This window comes from Cricetulus griseus, chromosome 7, assembly GCF_003668045.3.
Source record: "Cricetulus griseus strain 17A/GY chromosome 7, alternate assembly CriGri-PICRH-1.0, whole genome shotgun sequence".
Lineage (NCBI taxonomy): Eukaryota > Metazoa > Chordata > Mammalia > Rodentia > Cricetidae > Cricetulus > Cricetulus griseus.
In genome coordinates, this window is record NC_048600.1 from 100,308,384 (window position 1) to 100,319,645 (window position 11,262).

The 11,262-nt window shown below is 43.9% G+C and overlaps 1 protein-coding gene across 2 annotated transcripts; it reads right to left on the bottom strand.

Moving 5' to 3' along the window:
* Nucleotides 1-1,160: 1,160 nt before the first annotated feature.
* Smg8 (SMG8 nonsense mediated mRNA decay factor) lies at nt 1,161-10,059 on the bottom strand. Of its 2 annotated transcripts, XR_003487239.2 has the most exons (5): nt 8,279-10,059; nt 5,932-6,077; nt 3,069-3,941; nt 1,535-1,784; nt 1,161-1,220 (listed from the first exon to the last, which is right to left on the bottom strand). XR_003487239.2 is itself a non-coding variant. In XM_027426347.2 (4 exons), the coding sequence occupies exons 1-4, from the start codon at nt 10,035-10,037 to the stop codon at nt 1,587-1,589; spliced, it is 2,976 nt and encodes a 991-aa protein (XP_027282148.1). In that variant the 5' UTR covers nt 10,038-10,059; the 3' UTR covers nt 1,366-1,586. The 2 variants fall into 2 exon arrangements, 1 of the variants encoding a protein (XP_027282148.1); XM_027426347.2 differs by lacking the exon at nt 1,161-1,220 and having other exon boundaries at nt 1,366-1,784.
* Between the last annotated feature and the right edge of the window lie 1,203 nt (nt 10,060-11,262).

Below are 11,262 nucleotides of genomic sequence, written 5' to 3' on the forward strand. Positions count from 1 at the left end.
CAATTTGTTTTGCATTTACCGAATTGATGGCATAGCCACAATTGGTGATATGGTGACATGTTGGGAAAAGTTACTATAGATTGGTAAGATTTAAACACTTAGCAAATTATTTTATAGAACAGGTATTTAATTAAAGAACATTTATTCTAGGTCTGAGGGTACAGGTCTGTAATCCCCACTACTCTGGAGGCTGAGGCAGGAGAACTGTAAGTTCCAGGCCTGCCTGGGCTACAGAATGAATTAAAGCTAGCCCCAGCTAGATACTGTCTCCAGATGTAAAGAACAAACGAACTGGGACATAACTGGGTATGCATGACACCTGGGGTTCAATGACTAATACTGAATGGGTTGTTAGCACACACCTGTGATCCCAATATTAGAGACAGGCTAATTAAGACAGTAGTATTGAGAGATCAAGGTCAGTTGCTAGAGAAATGTCTCAGCCAGTTAAGAACACCTGGATTTTTGTTTGTTTCAGACTGGCCTCCAATTTGGAGATCTGCCTGCCTCTGCCTCCCACTCACTGAGATTAAAAGGTGTGTACCACCAATGCACTGTTTTTTTTTTTTTTTTTTTTTTTTTGAGATGGGATTTTTCTTTGTAACAGCTCTGGCTGGCTGGCCTGGAACTTGCTCTGTAGACCAGGCTGGTCTCAATAGATACACCTGCCTCTGCCTCCTGAGTGTTGGGAATCAAAGTGCCCCACCAGCACCCAGCTTAAGAGCATTCTTACGGGGGCTGGAGAGATGGCTCAGAGGTTAAGAGCACCAACTGCTCTTCCAGAGGTCCTGAGTTCAATTCCCAGCTCACAAACATCCGTTATGAGATCTGGTACCCTCTTCTGGTGTGCAGATATACATGGAAGCTGAATGTTGTATACATAATAAATAAATAAAACCTAAAAAAAAAAAAAGAGCATTCTTACAGAGGATCTGGGATCAGTTCTTGTATCCATATGGTGGTTCACAACTGTCTATAACTCCAGTGTCAAGGTATCCAATGTCCTCTTCTGACCTCAGTGAACACCATGCATGCATGTAGTACTTATACATACATGCAGGCAAAACACTCATACATATAAAAAAATAAATAGGGCCAGGTATGGTGGTACACACCTTTAATCCCAAAACTCTGGAAGCAGAGGCAGGTAATCCTCTGAGTTTGAGGCCCACCTGGTCTACAGAGTGAGTTCCAGGACAGCCAGGATACATAGAGAAACCCTGTCAAAAAAAGAGAGAAAGAGAAAAAAAGAAAAGTATTTTATCAGAAATATGAAACACTAAATTACAATAAAAGTACACCTTATATTGACAATGAGATATAAAAATATGCCTTATACTACAATGAAACGAGAAAACAGACATATCATTTTGTATCCCTTTTTTAGAAGAAATTTTTATTGATTTTACAATAAATATCAATATAATGAAATAATAGAACAATTATTGTCCAAATACTGAACACTTCTAACCAAAACACATTTGGTTTTGGGAAAACACAGAACACATATCTAAAAACAAAATCTCACACATACCAAAAACAAGACAAACATCCGCTCCAGTCTGGGACTTGAATGGCTAGAAAACTTATTGTGTCACTGCTTTCAGGACTCCCCGAAGCACCTTGTAACTCATTAGCTGCACATTCTCCTTAGGAGGAAAACAAGGTCCCCTCTCAGTCACATATGCATAAGGAAATCTCAAAACCCAAAGGCCATCAGGTGGGAGAGTGATTTCTTGTTTTTCTGGGTAAAATACTGGACATGGTGGTGGGCCTGGTTGAACCTGAAAAACAAGTGTAACAGAATTACTTTTAGACTTCTCAATAAGAAAACACCTGGAAGGTATGTGTCTAAACAAACAAGGGGCTCAAAGAACACTAAAGAGGAAGTAGCCACACTGAACCAGGAGGTGGAAGCTGCTGGCATTTTCCTGGGTCCTCATTCTGTCCCCTTGGTATCTTACTCCCTCTGCTCTCTTTTCCACTTCCTGTTGGCCAGGTTTTGATTTTTGTTTTGATATCTCTTTCTCTCTATATCCCTAGCTGTCCTGGAACTAACTCTGTAGACCAGGCTGCCCTCAAACTACAGAGAACCACCTGCCTGTGGACTGCACTTCTAAATCAGCAGGTGTTTGGAAAACTAGGGTCAAACTAAATTCTTACTAATGGTTATCATAGTTAAATCAATAAAGATCTTGGATTTAAAAGAAATTAGGTACTGGGAATGTAACTTAGTGGGTAGAGGGCTGGCCTAGCATACCAGTATGCACACAAACAACAAATTAACAGACAGATAATAAATAAATGTAAACAAAAACATTTAAGCAGACGTGGGGTTGGAAGGGAATTCGGTGATAGAATACATCTGGTGGCAGAATTCTGTGAGTTCTATCTAGGTCAGCCTAGTCTACATTTTGGGTTCCAGGATAGCGAGGGCTACAAAGAGAAAACTTGTAAACTTACAAGAACAAAGGGTAAAGTTGGCACAGTGCTTGCCTAGCACACATGAAACCTTCGGTGAATCCCTAGTGCTGTCTAAACTAGGTTGTGGGTGTGTACCCTGCCATCTTGGTACTGAGGAGGTAGAGGCAGGAGGATAAGTTCAAAGTTATCCTTAACTACACAGTGAGTTTCAGACCTGCCTAGACCACATGAAACTCTCTCAAACAAACAAACAAAAATCCAAATAAGAATCATGGGCCTAGTCAGGTGTTGGTGGTGCACGCCTTTAATCCCAGCACTGGGGAGGCAGAGGCAGGTACATCTCGAGACCAGCCTGGTCTACAAGAGCTAGTTCCAGGATAGGCTCCAAAGACACAGAGAAACCCTGTCTCGAAAAAGAAAAAAAAGAAAAAAAAAAAAAAAAGAATCATGGGCCTGAGATACAGATCAGTCAGTAAAGAGGGTACATGCCTAAAATCCCAGCGCCTGGGAGGTAGACACAAGTTAAAGGTCATTGAAAACTACTCATCTAGATCCAAGTTAATGTGGGCTACATGATCTGTAAAGACCACCCCCAAGAAAAGCACTGTTTTTTGTTTGTTTAGGGGAAAGGTTTTATTTCTTACCTGTGGCATCAGTATTATCTGCAAAGGAGCATCAGGAACCACAACAAAAAGCCTCATAAGTTGAGCATAATGTGGTTTTAGCCCTCTGCCCTGAGATGAAGACAGAATGTACAGGGGCATATCGCTGTTCAGGGCTTTTAACGCTGACTCCTTTGGTCCACTTCCCATCACTTTCATGACTTTGTCAGGCCCTGAGCACATGAATCTCCGACCTCGAGAGTCTTCATACTCAAAGCCAACAAAAGCTCTAGCTATGTCATCCCGACGCCTTCCTCGTCCCATGACAACTGCACTTCTCTTTCCAGGAATAGCTTTATTTGGAGCAGGCCAGGAATTTGTGTCTAAGTCTCCTTCATCTTCAGCTCTAGTCCTGATGACAATGTCCCAAGGCATAAGATAGTTTGTCCCCGGAACGAAGCCCTGTTGGTCCAAACCGGTATGAAAGTTGTAAGACTTGGCTGGGCCTAGTTTAACCAAAGACCAGCTGGAGAATTTGGGTAAGAGGCCTTTTGGGCAATTTGAATGCAGCATGCCTGGGAGATATTCAACTGTGGATGCCTGCCGATCAACCAAGTTTGGTCTCTTTTCAGATTTTACTTCTCCTTGACCGTGAACTTCCGGATTGTCTCCTCCTGCTTGTGGGTCAGCTGGATAGGTACCTAAACTATCTGTTGATTGGCCCAAACTCAAAGCTAAACTCAGGCTTGTGCTCTCTCCTTGGGTTTGAGGTTCTTTCTCTTTAAGTTTCTCAGCATCTGAGTCCGGTGGGGCAGGAGACGGTTCATTTTTGGCAGGTGCAGGATCTGGAGTACTTGGCTCAAATACGGGGAAATTGATATGGTCCAATTTTCCACAACACTTTTCTTCCAGAAGCTATAAAGAGAAAAAAGAAGTGGAAACTTTTTATTTCAAATATACATTCTTTGTATGTGTAAATAAGTAAAAAAACAAACATACTACTGAGCAGAGGGTAGGCAGTGCATGCCTGTGACACAATGTTGAAGAGGGCAGGCTGAGTAAAGCAGAACAGAAAGTTAGCTAGCCTGGACCACAGAGCAATTTCCAGACCATCCTGAGCTAGTCTGTCTCAAAAACAAATACAACACACACTTCATTCTAACAAGCAAGATTTGCAATCAATGTATGAACAAAGAAGAACATCCAGGTTTTTGTTTGTTTTCCGTTGATGGTGGATATGTGAATTCAACTTTCTGGGTATTGAAGTAGCAAGAACTATTTTTGTATTCCAAAAGAATCCAGTATGAGTTATTCCTTTGAGGCAGTGATTCAAGGCAGGGCTCTGTTTTCAGTCCCAGTAACGATTAGTAGATAAGAATTAGACACAAATAGCTGGGAGATGGTGGTGCATGCCCTTAATCCCAGCACTCGGGAGGCAGAGGCAGGTGGATCTCTGTGAATTCCAGGACAGGCACCAAAACTACACAGAGAAACCATGTCACTGAACATGTTTGCTGCACTGACCCACTTAGAAAAAGTGATTAAAAGAATTGTTGGGGAAGTGGTTTTTTATTTGTTTGTTTTGTTTTTTGAGACAGGATTTCTGTGTAGCCCTGACAGTCCTGGAACTCACTCTGTAGTCCAGGCTGGCCTCAAATTCACAGAGATCCGACTGCCTCTGCCTCCCAAGTGCTGGGGTTAAAGGTACATGCCCCCACCACCCACCTTGGGGGAGTGGTTTTATGACCAGAAAATTTCCCTTTTTTTACTGTTTAAAACCCTATCAATCAATGGAGATCCATAGAGATAGCTCAGTGGGTGAGAGCACCTGCTGCTCTTACAGAGGATCCAGCTTTGATTCCCAGCACTCATAAACATAACTCCAGTCCTAGGGAATCCATTCTTTTTTTTTTTTTTTTGAGACAGGGTTTCTCTGTGTACTAGACCTGGCAGTCCTGGCACTCACTCTGTAGACCAGGCTGGCCTGGTCTGACTCACAGAGATCCGCCTGCCTCTGCATCCCAAGTGCTGAGATTAATGATGTGTGCCACCACCGCCCAGCCCATGCCTTCTTCTGATTTCAGTAAGAACTATGGACATGTGTGGTGCACACAGGCACATGCAGGCAAACCGTTCATACAAATTAGGTTAACTCCAGCTCGTGTGGGTCCAGCACCCTCTTTTGACCTCCATAGGCATGTAACACAATATACATCCACATATATATACACTTAAATATTATTAATGAGGTATTTTAGTAAAAGGAGTAGCAAGTAAAATTGTGATAATGGATATGATATTTTTGACCTAGGTAATAAAGGCCTCTTTCCAAACCAGGGAATGGGGTGACTCATGTTTTTAATCCCAGCACTCATGAAACAGACGCAGGCAGAGCTCCATGAGTTTGAGGCCAGCCTGGTCTACACTCAATGCTCCAGGTCTACATAGATAGACCCTGCCTCAAAAATAAATAAAATTTTAAGAGGCTTCTTTTCAGGGGATGGAGAGATGGCTCAGAGGTTAAGAGCACTGACTGCTCTTCCAGAGGACTTGAGTTCAATTCCCAGCAACCACAAGGTATGAGATCTGGTGCCCTCTTCTGGCGTACAAGCATACATGGAGGGAGGAGGCAGAATATTGTATACATAATAAATAAATCTTTAAAAAAAAGCATCTTTTCAAATAAATAAGTAAAAATAAATCTTTAAAAAAGACTATCATTCTAATAGTTTATATACTAAATATATATGTGTAAAGTATGGTTAAAAAAACAAGTGCATGTCATGAACTTGCCCTTGTTTTTATACCATTGCAGTTGCATTGGCTTTTCTAAGTATTCTGTTTTGAGTATTTTTACTTGGATAATATTCAGTAACAAAGAGAGCTTCAGAGCTTCAGAGTCTACCTGGTAAAAGTCATAGTTAGCAGCCTTGATATCGAAGGGGTCGTCTCGAGGCGCCTGTTTCCTTCCACAGTTGCAGGCTCCAGTGGAGCGGGCTCGGCTATTGTGGTAGAGCACAGGAGGGTTCCTATCAGCCTCTGGTTTTTCTCCTGGAGGATGTAACTGTCATTATTAATCTCGAAAAGACAATGCAAAGTCAAGTTTACTTTGTATTCTATAACAATTAACTTCCCAAATTCTCCAGATAGTTTTCTGGCAATTAAGAAACACAAACACGGGGTCTGGAGAGATGGCTCACTGACTGCTCTTTCAGAGGACCCATGTTCAATTCCCAGGACCCAGTGGCAGCTCACAACTGTCTATAGCTCCAATATCTGACACCCTCACACAGACATACATGCAGGCAAATACCAATGCAAATTAAAAAAATAAATATACATACATACATACAAACAAGCAAATAAATAAAAATCTTGATATTCAAGCTTTGAGTTTTACCCTTTTTTTTCAGTGCAGAGGATGAGACTTGGTGCCTCATTCATATATGCAATGCAAAGTGCTATGTCTCCTAGCTACACCCCCTTTCTTAATCTTAAAAGGCTGAACTAGCCAGAAGTGGTGGGGCAATCTGGAGGCAGAGGCAGAAGAATCTCTACGAGTTCAAGGCCAGCCTGGACTACAGTGAGACCCTGCCTCAAAAATAAGTAAATTGGGGGGCTGGAGAGATGGCTCAGAGGTTAAGAGCACCAACTGCTCTTCCAGAGGTCCTGAGTTCAATTCCCAGTCACCACATGGTGGCTCACAACCATCCATTATGAGATCCAGTGCCCTCTTCTGGCATGCAAATATACATGGAAGCAGAATGCTGTATACATAATAAATAAATAAAATCTTAAAAAAAAAAAGTTGAAATTCTAAGTAAATTTTTCCTTCTGTATAACATGATGATGTCCTTTCATTATTATATTCCTCTTAATTCAACAAATACTCTAAGAAAAAAGGTAAACACACATTTTTCTGCAAGTTCATGCTACTTATTAATTATCATCTGGGCTTACAACTATCTTTGATTCTAGGGGACCTGACACCCTCACACAGACATACATGCAGGAAAAACATCAAAGCACATAAAAAATAATTAAAAAAAAATTATCGCCGGGGGTTGGTGGTTCACACCTTTCTTTAATCCCAGCACTCGGGAGGCAAAGGCAGGTAGACCTCTATGAGTTTGAGGACAGCCTGGTTTACAGAGCAAGTTCCAGGACAGCCTCCAAAGCAATACAGAGAAACCCTGTCTAAAAACAAAACAAAAAAATCATCTGCCAAACTCACTAGAATTCACTGTTTAAATATTATATATATATACTCTCTCTATATATATATAGGCAGATATAGATATTATATGTTATTTTTCCTTTTAGAGGTAGAAGATAACATTTAAGGCTGGAGCTGGCAAGATAGATCATCTAGTACCTGGGTTTCATCCCCAGGACCCACATGGTAGAAGGAGGGAACTGACCCTCACTCAAATGCCATGGCATTCACACATCTATAATCACACACACACATACAATGCCATTTTAGAAGTAAAAATAAATAGATGGTAGCACACACACCCCAAAGGCAGAGGCAGGAGGATCTCTGTGAGTTTGAGGCCAGCTTGGTTTACAGAGTGAGTTCCAGGTCAGTCAGGACTAAATAGAGACCTTGTCTTAAAAAAATAAAATGCTGGGCAGTGGTGGCAAGTGCCTTTAAACCCAGCATTCCTGAGGTAGAGGTAGGTGGATCTCTGTGAGTTTGAGGCCACCCTGGTCTACAGGGGAGTTCCAGGACAACCAACACTACACTGAAGAAACCTTGTCTCAAAAAAAAAAAAAAAAAAAAGAACTTACTGTTAAATTTCTGCAGGGTTCTTTTAAAAATAAAAAAATATCAATATATACCCAACAAATCATCTTAAAACAAGAGTGAAGACATAGCTCAGGTGCCAGTGAGACTCAGCAGGTGAAGTGCTTGCTGCCCAAGTTTAACTACATGAATTGTATCCTTGGAACCCATGTAAAGGTAGGCATGTGAACACATAAAGGTAGGAGAGAATGGACTTCCCACTGCCCTCTGACCTCCACAGGTGCACTCCATAGAAGCACACAACAATAATAAAATCACAGACTTCACATTGCCCTCTGACCTCCACAGGTGCACTCCATACAAGCAAACAATAATAAAATCAGAGACGTCACACTTCCCTCTGACCTCCACAGGTGCGCACACACCCACCACACAAGCACACAATAATAATAAAAGCACGGCTCAAGTTTTCATTGCAAAATTTTGGAAACTCTGTAGTTACCTGATTTAGGTAAGGAGTGAAATTTGTGTACACAGTGCTGGTCAGTCAAACTCCTCTCTTCACAGAGCTGATGGCCATTGCTCCAAAATTTGTAGCAGTCCTCGTGTAATTGCATGGCATATTTGTGAAAGGCTGGCCCTCTAGCATGTTGACTGTATACTCGAAGAGCCTGAGCAAGCTGATTCTTATGGACTGTCATGGTGTAATTATGAGGCAAGTTCGATTGGTAGGCACTATGAGCCATGGGTAAAGCTTTTTGGCACCTGTTTTCTGAAAATTTTGTGTCTATGTCCAAAAACCCTTCTAAGACTTTAATACTGCTTAAAATCTTAGAGGTTAGCTCCCCAGTGGGTGAGCTCAAGTCTTCTTCCTTCCCATCAATAGCCACTTCATACAGTTTTGCAGCTGCTGAGATCCACTTCTGGTAAGTGGGAAGTTCAAAATGGGAGGGCTGTGGGTTCCTGCCCACACTGTCATCAAAACCTTTTTTGCTTAGGACAAGCTCCACGTGCTGCCATAGGAATTCTCGAAGAGTAAAATCTACTAGCTGGCCGGAAGAACTAGACGTGCTGCTATCAACGTGGAAGGAGAGCTGTTGTCGGCTGTGTTGTCTCATCACTTGATACCGCCTGGGTCCAGAGAGGGGTGCAGGCACCAACAAAGATTCAGGGTCCTTCACAGTACAATGACTCCTAAGTTGGTCCAGCAACATGCCGATTGGGTCCTCCTCCTGGCTTCCGGGGACTATGTACACAAAAGCTTGGTTCGCAGGTACCGTAAAGAGGCAGTTGATACTCTGATTAGTCAAGACCCGACTCTTGCGGAAGATTCGGTAGATCTGGTCCTCCAGGGCATGCTGCAGTCTTCTTTTGGGGGAATGCTTCTTGGGCTTATCTGGATGAGCTGTATCTTGGCTCCGAGGGGGTTCCACCTTGAGGGCTCCATTAAGTTGAAAGAGGAAAAGGAGTCTAGGTGGACAAGGTCGGCAGTTTAACTTCCAGTCTTTGCCAACTGGACAATCCTTAATGGCTGTTTTGAGGAGGGGCAGTACTTTCTGTCTCAGCCCATCCAGGGCTCTGAATACTCGGTCATAAGTGATGTCAAAGGAACAAGTCGGATGGACCAGGAGCAATATATGACAGACAGAGAAAAGGTAAAGGAGACTGAGACACTGCAACTTCTCCTGATGCTTCCAGAACTCATGTGTTTCCGCATGAGGTAAAGAGAGGCCTCCACCAGCTTCTCCGCTCTGGAGAGCCCGACAAGCACGCAGAAGCTGTGAATTGTCACAGATGGAAGTGAGAATAAGATACAGAACTTTGCTTTCCTGGTTGTAATAAGCCTGCAGAAGGCTAAAGTCCTGGGGACCTGGCTCAGCTCGGTTACCTTCCGCCGTAGCCATACCTCCACGAAGTGAATCCCCGGCGGCAGCCCCCGGATCCCCGGCTCCTCCGGCCTCTCCGACGGAGACAGCTTCCGTCTTGATTCCAGGCCCCGGATCCCCAGGATCCTGGTGGTGAAAGAGAGGGAAAACCTGCCGGTCGCACACAGTGTTCACCAGAGAGAACTTCTCGGAGTTCAGGCGCAGAGCCGTCTTGCCGAAGATTCCCACCACGCAGATCTCATCCTCCCTCCACGGAGGCTCGGGCGCGCCAGTCGCGTTCCCTCCGCCCTCAGCGGGGGGAGCTCCGGGACTCTCAGAGCCCAGCCAGGCCGACGCTCCCATGAGAAGCTCTCGCAAGCTGACCGGTCCCGCCATGGCGGAGAATGAGCTTCCTCCGGCGTCCTTCCGGTCCCTAGCTAATCCCATCCGACTCGGTCCTCTTGTGAAAAACCTCCTCCGCACATCAGCCCCTGCTTTTCTCTCACTTTAGTTCCGGTGTCTGTCCTCGGTCGTCGTGCCCCGTCTCTCCCCCGCGGCGCGTGCCCTTTCTAGTGTCCTGCCAAGGTCTTAGCACTACATTTGCCCAATTCGAGACTATAGGGATTGTGATGTCAAAAACTAGATTGGATGTAGTTTGCATTTTAAAGAATACGTAAAAAAAATCCAACTGATAATTCTAACAGCTCAGCGTGGGTGGTTGCTTATATTCCCACCTTCTCTTGAGGCTGAGGCAGGAGGATTCCTTTGTTTGCTTTTCGAGACAGGGTTTCTCCTTGTAGCCCTGGCTGTCCTGGAACTCACTCTGTAGACCAGGCTGCCTCTGCCTCCCAAGCGCTGGGATTAAAGCGCTGCCCTCCGAGTGATGGGTAACATGCCAAGACCCTGTCTCAATAGAGAAAGGGGGAGGGAGGAGGGAGAGGAAAGAGACAGAGGCACAGTACCAGAGACGCAGAGACAGAGAAAGAAGATAGCAAAGCATATTGGCACACTTTCGTAGTCCCAACATTCATGATGGTGAGGCAGGAGTGCCTTGAGTTCAAAACCAGTCTTGACTACAGAGTTAGGTGTTCATTCCAAAATAGGGGTAGAGGGGCCAAAGAGACGGATCAGTGATTGAGATCAGGTACTGCTCTGGCAGCAAAGAGGAGCTCTGTCTTTAAAGAGTTATTTATTAAGCTGGGCATTGGTGGCGCACGCCTTTAATCCCAGCACTAGGGAAGCAGAGGCTAGGCGGATCTCTGTGAGTTCGAGGCCAGCCTAGAGCGAGTTCCAGAACAGCCTCCAAAGTCACAGAGAAACCCTGTCTCGAAAAAAACAAAACATTTATTTTATTTGTATAATTCTTTTATTAATTTATTTATGTATGTATGTAAATGCGCATAGTGTGGTGTGTGTTTTTGAGTGTGTGTGTGTGTGTGTGTGTGTGTGTGTTGTGTGCGCGCGCACGCGCGCGAGTGTTTGTGTAGTAAATATGCATGCCATGGCTAACACAGAAGTCAAAGGACTACTTTTGGAAGCTGGTTCTCTCCTTCTATCATGTAAGATCCCAGGATGGAATTCGAGTCATCAGGCTTGGGCTGGAGAGATAGCTCAGCAGTTA

Excerpts from the sequence above, each read along its gene's own strand:
- Smg8 (XM_027426347.2), bottom strand. The coding sequence starts at position 10,037 with ATGGCGGGACCGGTCAGCTTGCGAGAGCTTCTCATGGGAGCGTCGGCC. Across the intron at positions 3,942-5,931 it reads CTAACTATGACTTTTACCAG|CTTCTGGAAGAAAAGTGTTG; the intron begins GTAGACTCTGAA and ends TTCTCTTTATAG. Across the intron at positions 1,785-3,068 it reads AGATAATACTGATGCCACAG|GTTCAACCAGGCCCACCACC; the intron begins GTAAGAAATAAA and ends CTTGTTTTTCAG.